This window comes from Podarcis filfolensis, assembly GCF_964270895.1.
Source record: "Podarcis filfolensis genome assembly, chromosome: 9".
NCBI lineage: Eukaryota > Metazoa > Chordata > Lepidosauria > Squamata > Lacertidae > Podarcis > Podarcis filfolensis.
Genome location: NC_139610.1, coordinates 41,529,031 through 41,551,114, shown reverse-complemented (window position 1 = coordinate 41,551,114; position 22,084 = coordinate 41,529,031). Strand labels below are relative to the sequence as shown.

At 39.8% G+C, this 22,084-nt stretch overlaps 2 protein-coding genes across 6 annotated transcripts in view; one reads left to right on the top strand and one right to left on the bottom strand.

Annotated features, from left to right (window-relative positions):
• Positions 1–22,084, top strand: part of HHIP (hedgehog interacting protein) — a 74,896-nt gene that overhangs the window by 1,795 nt on the left and 51,017 nt on the right. For all 5 annotated transcript variants that reach the window (XM_083631167.1, XM_083631168.1, XM_083631171.1 and 2 more), the window contains exons 2-4: positions 10,556–10,748; positions 18,744–18,900; positions 20,888–21,089. In XM_083631167.1, coding sequence (XP_083487293.1) covers positions 10,556–10,748; positions 18,744–18,900; positions 20,888–21,089 — 552 coding nt within the window. The remainder of the gene's footprint in view (positions 1–10,555; positions 10,749–18,743; positions 18,901–20,887; positions 21,090–22,084) is intronic.
• ANAPC10 (anaphase promoting complex subunit 10) overlaps positions 10,032–22,084 on the bottom strand; it is a 117,855-nt gene continuing 105,802 nt past the window's right edge. The window contains exon 6 of the mRNA XM_083631410.1: positions 10,032–10,053. The gene's annotated coding sequence lies outside the window, so the exon portion shown is untranslated. The remainder of the gene's footprint in view (positions 10,054–22,084) is intronic.

Below are 22,084 nucleotides of genomic sequence, written 5' to 3'. Positions count from 1 at the left end.
CAGGTAGACTTTCGTCCCGGTCTGGATGAGACATGGGACGGGATGGGGGGGGGCAGAGATGCTGCCAATAAAGTCTGGAGGGTTTTCTTGGAGTCAGTCAACGCTCCCTGGCAGCCGTGGGACTGTAAATTAAGGTGGCGGTGGTTTCCCCGTTTATTTTTTCTGAGGGTAGAAAAGTGTGTACGATTCTCTCCACATGTTTGGTCAGGAAACTTCGGGTAGCAGATGGTGATTGGGAGAGCAGATGATGCCAGGACGCTGCAAACTTTTTACGAGCTCTTCCACCGATTAGGTCGGTCCCTTGCTCTGGAGAGAGAAAAGGGGGGGGGGGGGAGAGGATTCCCTGAAGTTGTTCCTCGACAAACTGGAGCGGTTGCAAATGGATCTTTCTTAAACGGGATAAAAGGAGGGTATCTACTGGACTGTGTGCGTGTGGAGAGAGAGAGAGAGAGAGAGAGAGAATTTGCTTTTTTTGCAGCATGACAGTTTTAACGTCATTAGACTTGATGGCATTCTGAGGATGAATGAAATATCCTGGGCATCCTGGAATAAGAAGGGCGCCTGTTCAGGGGTCTGCTGTTCTTCTGCGTTCCAGCGTGTTGGTGTTCTCTAAGTTTTTCAGGCTATTGTTTCGATCAGAAGGGCAATGTGTAATGCTGGATCTAGGGAGGGAAACGTGATGAATAAATGTCATTGAGAATCACTGCACGTGAAATAAACAATCAGGTGTCTTTCTCACTGCCCCCTCTTTCCCCCTGCTCCCCCTTCCAGCTTTTAGGTTTAATTAAGAATTCCTCCGTTACAACACTGCAGTTGTCAAGGTCTGAGAGCGTCTTGGAAAACTTGTGTTTCAGTCTTTCTGGCCCAAGCATAATAAAAAAAAAAAATACCCAGCCTGAATCGAATTTTTATGCTCAGTTCACGGTAGATTTCACTCCATTCTCATGTAAACAGCTTCTACGAATCAACATATGTGTCTGGGTGGTATCTCTCACTTTGTTTTGTAACAAAAAGCCATATTGCATCATTTAATTTGCTCAAGTCATGCAAATAGGGAAAAAATCAATAGGACAAAAAGGGGTCGACTTATCCTCCTCCCCACTAAACTGCTGCCCACACACAGAGTCCTGTTGCTTATGGCAAAAGAATAACAACAACACCATTGTATTTGTTGGTTGGTTCGCTAATGGGTGAAACTGGAGAACATCATTCTCCTTCAGTCCCCAGCTCTGTCCAAATGCTCATGCCTTTTGAGAGAGCATTTGTCCTATCGCCTCTGTTCCCAGATGAGCGAGAGCTGTCTTTGCTGCAGGGATTTCAGCAAAGGAAACTCTATTCTTACCAGATGCAGCAGGAGTTTGGTTGAATATTTTCTCCGCATGTTTGGCCAGAGGTAGTGTCAGCAAAGCTCCTGTGTGGTAATCACATTAAACTACACACTAACTACATTCAGATAACCTCCTAAAGTCTCTAACTGAAACCCACAAATGCCAGAGTCAAGCGGGGAGGGGGGTGTCCTTAGTTTATCCTGTTAGTAACATCTAGAAATGAGCAGCAGCATCTGCTGGATGGACTCTCTGAAATCTCCCTGTAATAAATAAGCTCTCTGTGGTGGATTAAAGGTGAGACAGACTTTACACAATACTTGCATTTCTACCCAGTTACGGAACTTGATTTCTTAGCACTCTTTCTTTTGTGGCTGGTGACATCTAAAAACACTTTTAACTGGAAGGACATGATTTAATGTACATCTCAACCCATCATTTCAGGCTATGTCATATCCATATATATCATATCATTCATTTAAACAAAACTTGGCAATAAACATTTTTGCACGTCTGTGTACCAGATGGACAAAAATATGCATTTTTTTTCCATTTTCATGTGCAGTGCAATCCTATTCATGCTTACTCAGAATCAAGTCCCATTGATTTCAATGGGATTTATTCTCAGGTAAGTGTGCTTTGGAAAGTTTGCTACTTCTGATTCACGTGACACATAATGGATGACTTTCCAAGCAAAATGCGTCTAGTGCATTTAGTGATAGCAGACTCTGAACAGGGTGCTCTGGAAATGCTCCAGGAAGTACGTCTCTATGGCTGTGCTGTGACACTGCACTTATGATATACCCACCCACAGACAAGGGTAAGGGTGATAAGAAATAAGTGTTTCAGCAGTTTTTAAAAGTAATGAAGCACACTCAGCAGTCATTTCTAATTGCAAAAAGCCTCTTGGTTTAAGACTACATTTGTCAACCCTCTGGCAATTTAATGATCAAATTATTGATCTGTATTTCTAATGAAATGCTGCCAGCCTCTTAAGTAGTGCAAAGCTGCAACAGAAAATGCACAGACACAAGAAATTACAGTCTCCCTTTATAATCTTTATTTTGTTTTGTTTTATTTGCATGATGTCATTGACATTTTATCCCTACCTTCTGGTGCTCTGGATTATTCTCCATTTACCATTTGATTCTCTAAATTCATAAGCAAATAATGACATATTAAAGTTTTGTGCATTTTTTTTTAAAGTTTTCTTACAGGCTGTCAAACACAGTGATCTTCTCTACCTTAGTTGGTTTCACAGCCAAGGCTGTCAGGGAATGGGTGAAAAGTAATTGTTTTCAAGTGTGCCCTTTTACAATCATTTGTTTGCTCTGGCTCTTTCTTCAACAAAAGCTATTGTTGAACACATCCAACTAAACAAATAACTCATCTTGGGGTCCCTGTAACAGCTGCCTTGGTACAATGATCTATTTACATATTGTCCTAAAATTGAAACTGAACTCCTTAATGACATAATCTAGTACTATAGTACCAAATGAAGCATATGCTGAAAGTAGCAGCTGAACCATCTTGAAAGCATTCTGTTCGCAGGAATAATTACTTGTATACCAAATACTGCTTCATATTAACATCAGAACTGAATGCTATGATTTTTCTGCTGACTTGCCTCCTTGCACCCATGTGAAATGGTACAAGTTGTGTTGGCCAGATTCTCTTGTAAAATCAGAAGAAATTATGCTCCTATATGTCTGTTCCCTTTCACCTTTAGCTTAATAGTCCCAACCCAACTTTGCAAACTACAAGTCCCTGCATATTTATCTCACCTGTCTTCTCTTGGCTTCTGCTTCCTGGGTAGAGATTAAAGGATGAGTTAACATATGTTATGAATCAGTCAGTAGGCATAATAATTAGTAAGCATACTGCAAGCTTAAGCCACTATAATTTCATGGTTCTACATATGGCTTTTGGAAACAGCAAACTAATTTGAGTATAACAAATCTGATTTTTTTAAAAAATGTATGCTCATTCTTAAAGATATATTTTACATTTGGGGGAAGGGGCACATTTATTCAGATTAATCCACATTTGCCATGCCCATGACAGATTTCCCAGTGAGCGAAACAGGGTCTGTAGGAACTGATGCATGCAGAAAGTCCCAGTCCCTGACATCATCAGTTAACAGGATCTCAGGTAACTGATCTGTAATCTGAGAAGGAATCATAGCTCAGTGGTAGAACACCTGCTTGGCATGCAGAAGGTCCTAGTCAAAAGAATAAGGCAACAGATTATGTGAATGGCCTCAGGCTAAGAGCAGTTTGCCACTCAAAAGTAGGAAGTATTGGGCTGGCATAAAGCTGACCTGGTATAAGCCTATTTCCTGTGTACCAGAACTCATATATTGCAAAGTAGGCCAAGTCTGCAATACGAGAGCAGTATGAACGAACATACCACACAGAGACAAGATCAAGTAGGGCATGTTCACATAGAGATTTCCTCACACCCCATTAGGCCTGTTTCTCTGGGCACACCTTTGATGCTGTGTGTGTGTGTGTGTGTGTGTGTGTGTGTGTGCGCCACCATAGGTGGGGGAAGCCCCTGTGTGAGTGTGTCCTTAATGCGTATTTCATAGGGCCAATCCAACCATAAAGGCAAACTAGGCAAATCTTGAATGTCACATTCCAGGGGTGCCCACTACAGAGCTGCTTCCTGTGCTTTTGGAGGAGGCAAACGGGGCAGCTTAGCAGATCAAGGCCTGTGAGGGAGGAACCCCTGTGTCCCAAGAGCCTTAAACACTGTAGTGAAAAGGGAAGAAAGTAATGTAGTGAGAGATATTTAAAAAGAGGACACAAAAATTACATCCTAGTCAGCTTTTGTTCATTTCATGTGCAATACAGTAGTCTGAATTTTTGCAGGACACAGCAGCTGCAACTACCAAGTTACTTGTGGGCATTCCTTGCCCAACCCCTGCTCTGCTTCTCCTCTCTCTCATGCACAACAATGCTAGCCTTCCACTGTCAGCTGTGCAGAAGTCCACCCCTTGCTGCTTTGGGTGGAAGCCCTGCCTGCGCTTGAGTTCTGGGAGCTGAGGGTGCAAGAGCTGGGCAGATGTGGGTGGCACCACTTTGGGGAGGACTCAAGGTCAAGGGCCACCACCAGTAGATGCTAATCTACTGAATGAGGGGCTTTATGTGGGCCTTCTATTCTGTGACATTGGCTGTTTTGCCCAGTTAAAATTTAAAAGCACAGTCTGGGGTCTTATTTTTCTTTTGAGTCTTGGGTTGATGATTTTTGATATGTGTCTGCAGTAGTATCCGTTGGGGAGAGCTCAGCAGGCCCCAGTTGCAGTGACAAAGTATGGTGTGAGAGAAGGGTCATGCCAAGTAAGGGGGACTTGACACAGAGAGTTGGTGGCTGTGTCAGCTTCTTCTCTTGCCAGAGTAATTGTGGTTGTTATCAGCCAGCCCTCAGATGCTGTTATCAAGTACCAGGTCAGTTTTGAATAAAATCTCCCTCATTCACAATTTGTGAATGGTGAAGCTGACCTGGCTTGTATTACCAGTACTTGCTGAGATTAACTGATCTTACCCAGCTTTCCCTACCTGAGTACTTGGTACAGTATCAGGGCAAACTTGGGGGTCAGGGAAGAAGGGTTGCTGTGACAGTAGAAATTGTGTATCTCTCTCTCTCTCTCTCTCTCTCTCTCTCTCTCTCTCTCTCTCTCCCCCAGGCTTCCTGTTTTCTTGAGTGGGAATCTAGTGTGTCTGTGCCTTTTATTGGGCAATTGGAACAGATTAGGGATTCTGCTAGTTTACCATCCAGCTTGCTGCCCAGCAGTCTTTCTGCCTGAGCTAACAGAAGTGGTCTTGGAGATAGTGTTGTCCCACCCCGACCCCGGGCTGTTGATCCTGGGGAACTTCAGCATTCATGTTTAGGCCACTAAATCTTGGATGCCTCAGAACTTCTATGGTCACAATAATAACCATGGGGTGCTATCAGCCTAAGGCATATGGCATATGGCGGACTCTGGATCTGGTCCACCAGCTGGGAAGAGGGTGATTTGAAAGTGGGGGGTTTTAACTCCAGTTGCTTGTCATAGTCTTATAATTTCCTGTTCAGATTTAGGTATTCAGCTGCTTTCTCCCTCTTCAGCAGCTGGAGACCTAATTAGAATCATCTGCCTTTTGGAGGCTGATGGATCCAATTGGGTTCCAGGCTACTCTGGGAGATACTACTGTCAAAATCCTGGCTAACCTGTGGACGAGGTGGATGATGTGGACTATGGTTGCCCTTGAACACCCTGTCCTGTTTGGTAGAGCCAAATTGACTTCTTGGTATCACCAGAGCTTAGAGCAATGAAACAAACAGCTTGAGTACACGTAGAAGAAAAATCCAGATGAATGCAACTGAACACTAGTGAGTGTTCATTATTGAGTCTCTTCAATAGCAGTGAATATAATGAAGAAGCACTTTGCTGCCTCCATTGCATCCTCACTATGCCGCACAACAGAGCTTTTTGGGTAGTATGGAGCCTTTTATACTCGGCCCAAAGGAGGTGGATGAACCAATGTGACCCATTGTGACTTTTGTAAAGCATTTTGGGGATAAAATCCCTTGTATCCAAGTAAGGTAAAGGTAAGGTAAAGTATCCCTGCATGGTTAAATCCAGTCAAATTCAACATGGAGTGCGACGTTCTTCTCCACTTTCAGGCTACGGGAGCCAGCGTTTGCCCACAGACAGCTTTCTGGGTCACAAAACACCGTGACAAACGCCAGAGCACACAGAAACACTGTTTACCTTCCTGCCACAGCAGTACCTATTTATCTACTTGCTCTGGTATGCTTTCAAACTGCTAGGTTGGCAGGAGCTGGGACAAAGCAGGAGCTCACTCCATCACGTGGATTCAAACTGCCAACCTTATGATAGGCAAGCCCAAGAGGCTTCGTGGTTCAGACCACAGCGCCACCCATGTCCCTGTCCCTTGTATCCACCATGCCTTTCACTGCAGCAGGTGACTCTCAATAGATATCCAGAACGCTATCGTGTCCTGTTTTGTTAAGTTGATATGGCTTGAGAATATGGACAAAATTGTTGGATCTTCATAGGTGACCACATTTGCTCTTGACCCTTGCCCTTCATGGCTAATGAAAACTAAGTAAAGAGTGGGTGGCTAGCTCAACCAGGGAGGTGATTAACATCTCTGTGTAGGAGGGGGTTATCCCTAACTGCTTAAAGGAAGACATTAGACTTAAGAAATGCTCCCAGGATTCAGAGAATTTAAACAACTCTTGACTGACTGCTACTGTCCCCTTCTTGAGCAACATTGAGTAAGTTGCTGCTAACCAGATTCAGGCTCTATTGGATGAGACTGATTGTCTGGATCCATTTCAATTGGAGTTTAGGCCTGGCTTTAGCATGGAAACTGCCTTGGTTGCCCTGTATGTGGAGAGACAGGCAGAGTATGATGCTATTGATTCTCCTTGATCTCCCAGAGACTTTTGATACCATTGACCATAGTATCCTTCTGGACATTTGTCTGAGTTGGAAGTGGGTGGTACCACTTTACAGTGGTTTCAGTCCTACGTGGATGGTCAACTTCAGACAGTGGTGCTTGGGGATGTTGTTTAACCCCATGGTCCTTCCTATGAGGGGTACTGCAGTGGTCAATTTAATTGTCAGTGCTATTTATTGTGGCACCTTAATGACTAACAGATCTGTTACAGCACAATATTCCATGCGCTACAGTCCACTTCATCAGATTGATCAGATTTCCTTTGAAGCAAAATATTTTAGTGCATTGTATGTGGTAATTGTCTTACCAAAGTAAGGATGTCTGTGTTATTAACAACTGCTTTGTGAATTACCAGTCTTCATTATGTAATTATCACTGTCTGTATTCTTTTTCTGCATTTCATTTCCCTGTTTTTCATTTCCTCTCCCTGTGTATGTATATACCTGTAAATTCATGCACCTGATAAAGTGGACTGTAATCTACAAAAGTTTATGCTATAATAAATTTGTTAGCCTCTAAGGTACCACAATGCTCTTTGTTGTTTTTAAAACAACAGTGTTTTTACTTGTCTGCAGAAATCAGAAGGGAGGCTGTTAGAATTACCCTAGGAGGGGAGTTCCATGAGAATTAGCTCAGAGCTTGAATATTCTAGTGAATTACCTCCAACAGCTGCTTAAAGCTTGCAGCTGCCTAGAAGAAAACACAGCAGTTACCTCTTGGTAAAACTTGAGCTGTGCACAGCCCATCAGGAAACTATGTGTAATGTTAATTTTATAATTTATTAATCATATTCTACACATACATACACATCCTAACATGATGTACAAAACGCAATAAAACACAGCCAAAAACAACACAGTAAATAACTGGATATAAATCTAAAAGTTTATATCTACATAAGTAGAGACCCATGGCAGAGGCATTTTCATCCAAGCTGGGAAAGCTTATCGGATAAACAAATTCAGTTGTCTCCAAATGCAGATAATGAGTGTCTCCTCTTGAGAGGAACACTGTTCCACAGAATAGGGGAGTCACACACAAAAAAAACCCCTGTTCTGACTTACTGTGGAAAAGGCTTCTAAGATCGTTGAAACTTGAAAAAGAATCTCTCCCACAGACTGCAATGATCTTCTACTGAGTATGTAAGGGATAAGGCAATCTCTCAATTAATGAGTAATCAGTTGTCCATCTTTTGAGTTTTATTTGTGGACTTCTTTTGCCTGGCCTAGTCTGATGCATTTTTCTTTTCTCTGTGGTCAAACTAACATTAAAAAATCTGTACCCCTTCATCTCAGCATACTATGTGTCTTTCTCCTGGTTATGGCTTCCTGCTAGACTCAGACAGTTTTAGCTTCGTTTTTCCAAGCTGCTGCTTCTTTTCAGGCCTGGTGACATCAGGTGATGCATTCAGGCAGTTACCAACAACTCAGTGCTACCTTCTCCTCATCATGCTCTTTATCCCTTATCTGTGCTGCTTCCATCACTTCCAGTTCCTCCATCGGCAGTGGTGCCACATCCACCTCCATGGAAGATGTAGCAGTCATTTGTCCCAGGAAAAGAAGTTGTGAATTGGAAGTGCAGAAAGCTTCCATTTGGACATACCCTTTATGACCTTAAGGATGAAGGGCCAACTTTGCTTTGAGATGCCAAAATCTAGTGCGGAGACAAGTTGCCACACTGGGGATTTAAACAATTAACAGTATATAATAGAACTAAAGGAGAGTACTGTACAATTTTCTGAATTGTCAGTGCTTCACAAGTGCAGGCTATCTTGAAAAATATGCTTGCAAGTGGTTTAAAATGTCATATGGTTAAATTTAGGTGGGTTTTTTTGCTAAGACAGTTCCAGTGAATTGAGTGCATTTCACTGGCACAAGTGTAATGAAACCACTGACAGATCACTTAGCACGATGAAACACTCTCTCTGATCTAATTTGACTCCAAGTTTTATGTGATTGCCACCAAGCCAATAAATGTGATGACTCCAAACTTTTTTACAGTACTGTGGTGTCTCAGAAGAGCCATGATACAATATACACTAATTATGGGCTGACTCCAAATTGAATTAAGTAATAGAGCTGGATTTGGCATAGAAAATGTTTAATTCAAGCAGAATGAATGGAGCAATGTAGCGAAAAATTACTGTACTCTTTCCAAAAGAACTGCTCAGTATGACGTTACAGAGACTGAAACACCACATATCCCACATACTCCATGGTCTGAATAACATTGTTAAGTGTTGAATATCAAATTGATTCTAGGTTGTAAAATCTCCCAGAATGCAGAATGTGGCTGGGACATTATCCATATTATATTTTTAAAAATCTGAAAAAAAATATAAAAAGACATCCATATGCATGCTGAAATAAATATTGCATTTGACTTTCAGGTAGTAAGTTACAAATAAATGGGAACATGCAAGGAGTGAAATATTGTCATGTCTTTTTTATATATAAATGCAGTTGCTTTTTGACTGTAGGGCTTTTCAATGCAAAATGGTTTACTGGCCAATTTCTATATTCTTGGGGGAGCCATAATATTTTCCAGATAGTGGCCTACAGGCAGAAAATCTCTCTTATGAGGGATGGGGTCATTTAATAAAGTTGGTGTCATCTAGGAGGAAGGATTTCCCTGTTATGGCACATACAAAATCCAAAGAGTGTTGGAACATTAAAGTCTGGAATCACATTCATGCACACTCTCTCTCTCTCTCACACACACACACAAAGAAAGACCTTTTGATAACAATTTTCCTTTCAAATGCAACTGCTGGCAATATTTTACAATCCACTTTTAGAAAAATCTATTGACTAGATTAATATATCTTAACATAGACTGAGGGCTTCCTGTTGACCATCCCTGGTATGGAGTTTGTCATGTAAGTATATCACAGAGGACTGTCATGCATGGGAGAGGGAAGGAAGGGAGAGAGGATTTAGATGACCATGGAAAGGTGAAAATAAACTAAATTGTTCGCCAGTTTGTATTGAAAACTAAACTGGAGAAAAATTATGAATCCTTATTTGAAACATTATGTGCCCCCAAGTTTCATACTGACAGGACAGGAAATATGAGATTTGGTGAAATCACTATGCCAAACAATCTAAACCATATAAACCAACAGCAGTTGTACCTACCAGAAACGCAGTAGCCAGCTACCACTACCACCTTCATGAGCTTCTCTGTTTAGTATCCCCACGTTGATCAGATTGGAATGAAAACCAAAGCAGGATGTGGCCAGTTCTATGGATGTGTTGCTGGCAAAAGGGAAAGTTTAGTCATTAAGCCTGAGGTTCTCTATTGCTATTCAACTATGAATTTAATTATGACAAGTTTCAGTGACTGTTCATTATACATTGTGCATTCATTCAGATAGTGTTCCAAATGTTAAAAGCAAAAATACTCATATTTTTGTTGATGAATGTGGTTTCTACTGTGCTGTAGATCAACTTCATAAGATGATATGGGGCCAGTGATAATCAAGCAGTCCCATTCTAGAGCTGGCAGTGAGTTGGCTTTTGACTAAACTGATTGGCTTTCAGGGCTGCAGAGAAACTGCACAGACTTGTGCTAAAAATACTGGTAAATTATGGGTGCCCGGTTGCTTAGACATATGTGTGTTTGCCTGTGACATTGCTGCTTTTACATGTATTTCTGTATAACTGCCCTGATTAAACTGGCATCAGATATTTGCATTAGTTCACAGGCCTTTTTGCAGAAGGCGGGAAAGCTTATATTTCTCTGGTTTGTGGCTTGCAGATCTTTTCAGTTACCAACAACACAGAATGTGTGAAGATGCTGCAGGAAATCAAATGTGCACACTGTTCGCCGAATGCTCAGAATCTGTTCCACTCAACTGAGAAGGAGGCATTGGGAAGAGAACTAGACCTTCCTTTCCTGTGCAAGGATTATTGTAAAGAATTCTATTACACTTGCAGAGGTCACATACCAGGTAAATCAACATTGTAAATAGTAACGTATTATAATTGTGTATACCTTTTATTGCTAACACATTGTGCAAAACATCCTATGTGTATCCTAATGTGTTTTATTCAGAAAATACTGTTCAGGGGTCTTACAATTTGATCTAGATAATCAGATAATCTACAGTTAAGTGTTTCTTTTCTTAAAATTCATTATGTTAACTTGGCATAGTGTACAGTTTGTCCTGTTCTCCCCATGGGACACTAAGCCATCACTCCTGGGCACTGCCCTTTATCCAGTTGCTTAGTCTCAAGGCAACAGGATCTAGGCAACAGGTCCAGAGTGCAAACTCTGGTAAATCAGGATTGAGCACAGGCTCTGCAGGACCTGGGAGAGCTCCCAGTGGGTGTTCCCAGAGAAGGCAGAGACCAGCACCTAACTGACAACTTGCTTCCGGCTTGAAGCATCACACCTGTGTGCAAATGAATAGCCTCAGAATGTGCATTATTATTTCTCTTCTGAGGATCTCTCATGTAGAAGAGGCCTGTTTTATACCTTTCGCTGGAGTGTTGTGTGTCAGAAAAGTGGAACTAAATGTGAAACTGTTCTCCTGCTTCTGCAAATACTATAAAAGGGTCACTGCTTAATTTTTTGCATGCAAAAGGTTCCAGGTTCAATCTCTGGCATCTTCTGGTAGGGCTGGGAAAGACTCCTGACTGAAACCCTGAGGAGCTGTCACTACTTAGTGCAGACCGTACTACTGAGCTGAATGGGCCAGACTCATTATAAGACATCTTCCTATATTCTTGTGCACAAGCAGAAGAATGGGAACTGCTGTCGAACCTAACCAACTACAGCACTGCTTACAAAATAGCATTAGTGGGTTTTTTATTTTTTACTCATGGTTCTTTCGATTCAACCCTATAATTTGGATTCAAAGTGGAGTTATCATCATCATCATCATCATCATCATCATTACAATATTTATTATTTTGTATAGCACTTAAAATAAACTAAGCATTTAGTTGCAGTTGAAAGCTGCCCAAAGACATTCAGCCTAAATATTGACAAGCCATTGGGGAAGGGGACATAGAAAAAATATGCAAATATGGAAATGGTATATGGGAGAAACTGTTGATGTAAGTTTAATATTATTATCACACTTTTAAAAATTGTAAACAACAACAACAAAAACACACCCCGAAAAGCAGTAAGGGAGGAAGACCAAGAAAAAAGGTTGGGTTTTCAGGAATGTTCCAAACGAAGTCACAGAGGAAAGTAATCCCAGCCATAGGGAGAAATGGAAGACCAGGGAAAACCCCTCAGTCCAAACAGAGGATCAAAGGAAAGGCAAGCAAAGAAACAGAAGAGTGCCAGGTAGCAATAAAGGAAGTTGATGTCCTGTCCTCTTTGAAGCACTGTGCTAAAAGGGCCATATCAGAGGTCACAGGCAGCCTCAGGTGGAATAGTGGGTGTTAAATCATCAGCGAGGAGCCCCAAAATGCCTGATGCCTCAGAAATGTTCACAAGAAATGTTCACTTGAAATTTTGAAATACAAATATGGACTCAGAAGACTACATGAGATGTCTACTTCATTTTTTGAAAAAGTTTGTTGTCCTTTTAAGAAAGCTGATTTTGTAGTAATATAAGTTAAACATATCTAGAGGACTAAAGCAAACCTTCAACATATTTGCAGGATTTGGACCAGTTCCATGGTGTTGCTAAACACATTGGGCAAAATAGTGGCGTTTGATAAACACATGAGACCACAGCATAGTAAATGTTATTCTTAATGTATTATGTAATAGAGAAGAGAATCTAGGCCACAAGATCTATGGTGACCATACATGGGACACAATCCAGATAAATTTACATTGTGCTTAAGTCCTTTGTCACCAATGGGTTTTAGGAACACTCAACTTTTTCTGGATTGTCCCTGTGGTCTACTATCACCTTTCTCGGTACTATCAAAATGTTTTGCAGGGGATGTCTTATCCTCCAGCTGCTCCAACTTTAACCTAATTATCATAAATTATTCTGCTTTTTTTTTTACTTTGCATATATGCTACTGTCCCCTAGCAAAGGATTATGAGCACAGTGCAGGCAAAGACAGACACTTTTAATTCCCACTGTGATTGTTCCACAGTGCTTAAATGCCTTCCATTTAAATTTATGAGAATTAATTTGCCTGGGCCACAGACACTACTTGTTGCTTTTTAAAATGTTTCTGTCCATCTCTATCCACAAAATGAACTGTGTCCTGCTCTCTGATATTGTACCACCTTTTGAAATACAAAATTGTGACTATATAATTGCAAAGCTGTTTTTCCTTGCATTATCTCTTTCCATGTTTACCTTAAAAGTGTAAATTATGTTGTTGTATAAGAAAGCTGAGGCAGTAAGACTCTTAATGCCGTGGTTTGGCACTAATGTGCACAAACAGAACTGTGTAAAACTGAGTCTCAGCCTTGTGTTCTCCATCCTTCCTCTGAGGATTCTTAAGTGACTTCCTCTTAGATCCAAAAGCAATGAATATATTTTGCTCAAATCATAGTTTGCTCTTAAACTAGGATCAAACTGTGATTTGGGATCTTGGTTTAAGAGCATACTGTCATTGGAGCAAACCATAGTACACTGCACTTGGACACAATGGGAAACTATGGTTTGTTGACAAACAGGAAATCAACTTTAAAATCCTTAGCACATGAGGGAGGATAGCTCAAGCTTGATTCTCGACTCTCCTTAGCTCTGTCCATCTATCTATAGCCAAACTATGGTTTGGTATTTCATCTGAATGCAATCACTGTAATGTGAAGAGTAGAAGAAATTAGCGGGTGCAACTCTATCACACCTTAAGTTGTATAATAATTATTTATGAAATTTGTGCAGCTTTTTAAAAAAGTTGCATAAATAATAAGAGTTAAAACAAGGCATAGGCGAATGTGAAGCACTTTTGGAAAAAAGGCTTTTCAAAAGAATATTTGTGTACAGTGTTCTTGATTTCTTTTAACTCTCAGGGATGCAGAACATTTTTGTAGTGTTCTTTGACTTGAGAAAACATTTTGAAAAGGCTTGATTTTCCCCTTTGGTGTGGTTTAACATGTATCTAAACTCATTCAAATATGAAAATATTATTATTGTCTTTGTAAACTACAGAGACGTTTCTAAGACTTTCCTAAACCAGCTGTTCTTTGCTCTTTATTGCATTCCCCAAAGCAAAGCAGAATAGATCAGAGTTGCCAAGACTGCCTGCTGAGCAGCGATAACAGATTAGATTAAAAGTTTGGCTCATGCTGGAGGCCACTAAGAAGAATTTCTTTTTATTTTTATATATTTTTAATACTATTTAAATAAAAATAATAATTATCACATATGAGAAGCACATCCTGCTAAACTTTAACATTGTGTGTGTGTGTGTGTGTGTGTGTGTGTACAAAAGTCATTGTTTCTGAGGAAAATTTTCTTTCACGCTATGAAAAGAATAAGATGCTAAATGCTAAAGGAGGTGGAGAGAGGGCGATCTGAGCTGCACAGGAGCTGGAGTCGAAAGAGCCTCACTCCCTAGATCAACATATGTGGTGACGAATGACAAATTTATTTTCCTACAGAGCTTGTGTATATGTAAAACTGCTGAAGTGCATCAAGATGTCAAGTGCTTTTTGTGACCACCCAGGTTGCCTTGAAAGATAACCAGATGAAAACATAACTTTTAAGCACTGGGCTTTGGAGGAAATGGCTTACATGCTGTAGCATCAGCTAGAGTAGGATTTTTCCTACATCAATCAGATGCTAATAATCATTATAAAGACTTGTTCTGAAAGTGGGCCACAAGGACAATAAATAAATAAAAAAATACACCCATGTCCAACCAAGTTAACTGATTTGTTTGGCAGAGTGATCATTCAATGGTTCCTGAAAGTGGTGTGCTGAGGTTTAGTTTCTGTTTCTGGGACAAATAACTGATGGCTCAATTCTATAGTTCTGTGATATTAAAACCGGGGAGAGGAGCAATTTTTAACAGAAAACACATATAGATTTCAGTTTATTTGATATTTGCATCTCTTTCTAAGATCTGTAACAATTGCCAGAGGAGTAGTCTTCTTCAGCAAAAACAACAAGAGTAACAAATTGATTTATGGCATAAACTTCCATTGCCTTAAGGCAGCAAACCTAACCATGTCTACTCACAAGTAAGTCCTATTGAATTCCTGGGGCTTTTTACCATGTAAGGTTAGGATTGCAACCTAAAATCTCTAGTGAGCAAAAGCTTATGCCTGTTCACCTTTAAGCTGTCATAGGACTCTTTGGTGTTGCTTCCTAACAGCTGAATCCATAAGAAATATGTATAAAGAATTTTTTTAGTACCTGGCTTTATTCAGCTGACATTTATTGCTTTCCTGAGAATGGGAAACAAAAGGAAATTTTACAACAGCCTGTTATATCTCAAAATGGAAATGTAGCTGTGTTGGCCCATGAGAAGAAGAAAATCCAAACTTCATAATTGGGCAACAGGACGAACCAAAATGTCACAAAATCATGGCAGGCTTTGAGAATAACTTAGAAACATTAACCAGGAATAAATAGGCTTATAAAGGACACTGAATTAGAGTGCAAAGGATCAAAGCACCCCACAACTGATTCTACCAGTCACAAACCAATATTTGTCATAAAAATGCATTATCACCAGAAAAGGTAAAAAAAAAAAAGTCCTTTGAACTCAGGTTCAGATTCAATTTTCAGTGGAAACTTACTTGGAAGAGGGGTTGGAATGCCATTTTAATTTTGTATATTTGTTTTTGTTACCTATAAAGTTATGTTAACATTCCCATTTTTAAATGTAGGCATTTTTTTAAAAACTGGGTGAATCAAGGGAATATAGCTTGTTCTATTATTCCCTATACCCGCAGGTGCCCCCTCTTCCCTACATGTTCCAAATGCATAAGCAATACACATTTAAACCCTTCTTTTCTAGTTGAGCTAGAAAATATGAAATATGAAAATATGACAAGCACTTATGGGAATGCATCACTGTCCAGTGGCAGTAGAAAAAGTTAAGAATCCAGTGAGAGGAGATGGAGTTCATCACCGTTCAATTATAAGCTTACCTTAGTACTGCAGAGTACCAGTTGCATTCTGCAAGTGGAGATACATTCCTGAATGCCTTTGGAAACTCTGAGTGGTGCATAACTAAGTACTTTTTCCTAGTATTTCTGTTTGCACAGTGAACTTCCTTTCCACCCCTTTCCCCATGTGCCCCTGTGCCCTCCCCAGATCTGCTCTAGAGGGTTATGGGTAAACCCATAGCAGATTTAGGGAGCATACTGGGAGAGGAGAGGGAGCAGAAATTCATCTGCATTGTCCAAAGTCCTTACACTAGCGGACTCACTTGGATGCCACACTCTGTCAATTTCATTTCAGGACTGGTTTTAGTGTATCCAAATCCTCATGTTTCCTCAGAGCTGTGGCTTGGTTTGCTGTCTAGTATCGTGTTTGTTTTTCTTACGAAGAAGAGTAGATGTTGTATTGTGCCTCTGGGATAAGAGGCATAAACATGGCCACCTTCCAGACAGGGTGCCCTGGACTTTGTCTGCATCACATTTTCATGGTTCTATCTGTGATGAAGTAACTCAAATATTTGCATATCCATATCAGTGAGTGAAGCCTAAGCATCCTTATCTATCAAGCACTAGGGGACTTTAGTGCTGGAAGTGGTGTCTTGGTGAAGTCTCTAGCCATTACTGGATGAACTCCCTTAATGTCTTAGTAGAACAGGGTACTAGGAAGAGCCTTAGTCTGTGCTTGGCTGATTTGTTTTGTGACGCTAGAGGGATTGTGAGCAGAAAGAGTAGGAGAAGCAGAAATCTAAGAATGAGGGAGTCAAGATCTTGAAAAGGCAGTAGGCTTTGCTTCTTTATTATTGTATTTTTATGCCAACTTTCCTCCAAGAAGCTCAAGGTGGCATACATAGTTCCCAGCTCCATTTTTATCTCACAACAACCCTATGAAGGGAAGTTAGGCTATGAAATATTGACTGGCCCAAAGTCACCCCAGGGGATTTGAACCCTGGTTTTGCCCAGGTCCTAGTCTAACACTCTAATCACTGTGCCATACTGGCTAAGGTGCTTTGTGACTTCCTGTGACACTGGATGGACCCTGAGATTGACAAGGGGAATCTATAGAAACAGGTGGATAAGCAGGATGTGGGCAATTTACCTCAATTTCTGTCTGTGAGGTCACATCCACACCATATATGCAAAGCACATGGCTTCCCACAAAGAATCCTGGGAACTGTAGTTTCAGAACTACAATTCCAAGCACCATTAACAAAGTACAGTTGCAAGGATTCATGAGGGAAAGCCATGTATTTTATGTGTATGGGAGGACGTGACCTGCTGCTGAAGAGGGATCACCTCAAACACAGAATTCATTGGCCATATAGATACAGTTCAGAAGTACATGTTCATAATGAAAGGGAGATGAAGAGAGGAGAACATTAAGGGGCAAACAATTTCCACATAGGTAGATGGAAATATGAGTTCTGCAGGGAGATTGAGCTTGGTATTATTGGGTAAAATGAAAATTCATCTGGATTAGATTCCTATGAATGGCAAATGAGAAACCATAGATGGGCCGAAAAGCTGAAACATAATGAATCCATATAAAGTTGTCATTCAGCAAACTGGGTAGAAGTATAACTCCATCTCAGTCAGTCAGTTGTATTATGAGACCACACTGACTGTGCCTTATTGTTGTTTTGATATTGGATATCCTGCCATTAATTGTTTCTGTAAATTATGTTTGTAAATACATTAGCACTGTGGTGTGGTTTATTCAATGTTGACTCTAATTCTGAGTTTTTGGCATGTCTTCTAATCAGATTCTTTCTTGATCTATTTATTCATGAGATGGTGTTTCACTGCAAATATGCAGTCACCAATCAAGAAAAATAAACTTGTAACAAATGTTTGACACAAACCCATGCATATTAAATGCTTTGAGCTAAATGTTTAGCAGGTTATTTTTTTAAAAAAATACATTTTACCCACTTTACCACCAAAGCTTTTAGGGGGGCGTACTTGCCGTCTCTTTTATCCTCAAAATAAAGTGAGGTAAATTAGGCTGCAAGCCTAACCATACCTACTTGGGAGTAAGCCCCACTGAATTCAGTAGGATTTACTTCTTACAGGCACGGTTAGGATTGCACTGTTAGGCTATGAGATAGTGACTAGACCAGAGTTGGTAATTTTTGTGGCTGCCCAGCTGCTCTGCTTCTCTGTTTTCTACTGTGGAGTGTTTTGGAATTTAAAGGTGGAGCTACTGGAGAAATAGAGCAATAGTTATGGATTTTAGTGACTGCTGTGAATGGCTCTGTTGTCTTCATTGGTGTTATCTAAGTGGCTTTAAGAATTGCTAAGGCATTCATATGCCATGACGTTTTACTGTATCATAAATTCTCTTGCTGTTTGCCCTTGGTTTTTACACTGATGGGCCTTTTTCAACAATCATTTGTAAAATAGGTAGCAGAATGAAAATACAAATGAAAATCAATATTACATTCTTTTTTTAAAAAAAACACAATAACGGTATATAAGATGTTTGCATGCAATAATATTTTAAAGTTTCTGTTTGTAGATTCTTTGATCAGTCTAATTCCTAAAATGGAAACATTGGATTATTGATACTCAGAGTTGAGCCATTGTAATTAATAGACATGACTAACTTGGACCCATTAATTTCAGTAGGACTACTCTGAGTAGGACTAGCTTTAAATACAATTCATTAATTTATCTGTTAATTTCTTAAGTATTTGAGATCATTCATTGTACTGCTGAACTGTCTGATAATAAGCCACAAGAAGATTTGTTTGTTTTTATTTGTCCATATTAAAGAGAGTCTTTTGCAAGATGAGAGGCATTTTTTAAAAATTCTCCTTTTTAGTCTATACAAAGGCTATTTGTATATTTATGAACAAAATATCAATATTCATTAATAAGCTAAACATTTTTTCCTTCACTTTTAAAGGTTTCCTCCAAACTACAGCAGATGATTTTTGCTTCTATTATACAAGAAAAGATGGTGGCTTGTGCTTTCCAGATTTTCCAAGAAAACAAGTTCGAGGACCAGCTTCTAACTATTTGGACCAGATGGACGAATATGGCAGAGTAGAAGATATCAGCAGGTTCATAAAGATAAATACTGCTTAATCTAAAAAATCTGACAAATCTTTGTAGTTGACATTGAGTTGAGTCAGTCTTTGCTTATGCTTCCCAGCTGTGTCATCCAGATGTTGCCTTCTCTTGCTGTTGTTAGCAGTCCATTCTTTATAATGTATTGAATTCTTGTGTAATACGTACTTTACTAATGATTCATTGACTTCATTCTGAATCAAATACATTGCAGATGTGTTATCTGAAATGTTATCTAAATTTAATTGTTGGTAATTTGATTTTCCCCTCTGATTTCTTATCAGTTAACCACTCCTGGTTGTTGTTTTGCCCCTCTTCTACATTATCCACTTATGACCCCAAATGGATTTCCATCATTTAAGTTTAGTGCAGCAAATATTAACTGCCCCCCCCACAGGCTGAAGGGTTCTTATGTGTTCAGTATTTAGTACTCATCCCAGGGTAATGGGAAATTTAACCTGTGTTTTGAACACAGAGAGATTAGGGTCAGCATGAGTTTTGAGCTGAAAGGACAGTCTCCTTTTTCATAAATTTGCTTCAGTCTCTCTCTTCTTTTTTCCAAGTTCAGTTTTAATTCTAACATCTATACTACCCCATGATGGTCAATTGACCCCTTGGGTTAATACTTTGTGCTTTTTTTTAAAAAAAAAAGGTTAAAATTCAGATAAAAGTATATTTGCCCCTAATTCTTCCAATTCTGGAAAAAAAATCTGTAAATAGTATTTATGTAGGTGTGTATTATATTATCCTGTAATATATAGTGTATTATATAATGCATAAAATTTAATAATAATATGTTATGTATTATACATTCTGTTGTATATATTATCTCTACAAGCTATTGGGCTTTATTCTGTTTATAATTACTGTTAATTGTAACAATTTCAAAAGTTAGTCCTAGTCCTTTTTCAAATAGTGTGATGTTTTTAATTTAATTTTGAATATGTTGGCATTTAGAAATTAACAACATGTTGCATTTAAGTAAGATTATGGGTCAGTTATGCATCTGCCCATTACTTTTCATTTACCATTGTGTGCACCACAATCCTATGTGTGTGAACACTGAAGCAGAGCACAACAAATACAAATAAGCCACACATTCAGCAGGTGGCAGTCCCCTCCCCAATTCTAGTTTGTTGTTGTTTAGTCATTTAGTCGTGTCCGACTCTTCGTGACCCCATGGACCAGAGCACGCCAGGCACTTCTGTCTTCCACTGCCTCCCGCAGTTTAGTCAGACTCATGTTTGTAGCTTCGAAGACACTATCCAACCATCTCGTCCTCTGTCGTCCCCTTCTCCTTGTGCCCTCCATCTTTCCCAACATCAGGGTCTTTTCCAGGGAGTCTTCTCTTCTCATGAGGTGGCCAAAGTATTGGAGCCTCAGCTTCACGATCTGTCCTTCCAGTGAGCACTCAGGGCTGATTTCCTTAAGAATGGATAGGTTTGATAGGTTTGATCTAGTTAATTTAGGCCAAAATCTCCAACCAAAACCTCTAAATGCTCCCTCCTTGCCTCTCTATTCAAACCCCACCCCCACTTGTAGCTGTCCTCTACCTCCTTCCTTCACCTGGAGTGATGTCACCTCCCTGGAGGTAGTATCTGTGTCCAAATAGTTGAGAGAGATTCTCAGATATCAGGAGACCTTAGTCCTGTTGTTAGCTCCCATAGCAGTCCTGGACTATTGGTGAGCGATTTGGCTTACAAGGGACTGGGCAGCCAGCAGCTGAGGCATGTTGTCACATCGCCCTCAGTCTGTCAGATTGAAAGCTACCTCACCTTCAGATTGAAATATGTGATACCCAACATTGCCTTTCCTTGCCCTGCTGAATACAGCTAACCATGTGAATAGTAGGAGCAAGACACTGCCTGTTGTAGCACATGCTCTGATTTATTGCAAATTGCTTTTCTTGCAGGACATTTTAAATAGGGAGGCAGTAATCTATAGGTATAACAAAAATGATGTTTTATTACTTTTTTTAAGGAAGCATAAACACAACTGCTTTTGCATCCATGAGGTTGCAAGTGGCCTGAGGCAGCCTGTTGGAGCAACACATTGTGGAGATGGATCACAGCGCCTGTTCATCCTGGAGAAAGAGGGATATGTAAAGATTTTCACACCTGAAGGGGATTTAATCAAGGAGCCATTTCTGGACATACACAAGCTTGTTCAAAGTGGAATAAAGGTTAGAATTCTTTTTATTTACCATTGCCTGCCTATTTGCTTTTTGATATACTCACTACATTACTTTTTCTACAGCTTCAACTTTTGCCACCTTTGATTTTAAAAGATAAAATAGTATGCAAATATTTTAAAAGGAGAGTGCCAGCTAATTGATCTCTTAATAAAACATCTCTCCTCTTTCTCTTCATAGTTCCAACCCAATGAACATTCATTATGCTTAAGATTCATTCATTTAGACTTATATTGGCCAGCTAATTCAATAGGTTCAACAGCAATATAGTTACAGTGGTAGGGCATATGTTTTGTATGTCTACGGTTCTGAGTTCAGTCTTCAGCACTGCCAGTTAGCAAAGGAGCTCATGTGGCAGGGTTGGAGAAATCCCTGTCCCTGACTGCTTAGAAGGCTGCCACCAGCCAGAGGAAAAGGCATGATTTAGTATAAGGCTTCATATAGTAAAATGCTCAGCTCCATTGACACCTATAACTTAAACCTTTCTATTTAAATATTTGTTCTTTATCACATAATTGTGTGCATAATATTATCACTACAGTGAAATAATTTGAATCCAGGTCACAAATTATTCCACTCTGAAATGTGGTTCTTTATAGTTGATTTCTGTGGAAACAGTTTTGATCCTTTAGCTATTTTTTTCTTGACACCTAATGTGGCTAGCCATTCTCGTTGTTGAATACAGAAGGGGGAGCTCTCACCGCATCAGCTACTTAAGAGGATGGCTCTTCCTTGGCCTTTCGGTGCATGATAAGATGCAACTATGCTTTGTTCTCCTTCTTCTTGAATTGATTGGATTTTAAGTAACTTGCAGCTTTTCAACCTCCTGAAATGTGTTTTGCTAAATGCAGCAAGTTAAAATAAAAAGTATTGCATCATTGAACACCAGAAGCTGTTCTCCTTTTTGTTTTGCTCATTTGAGGTACAGGGTTCCCTTATTTCATTACTGCTTTATACACAAAATGGCATTTAAGTTTTGTGGTGAG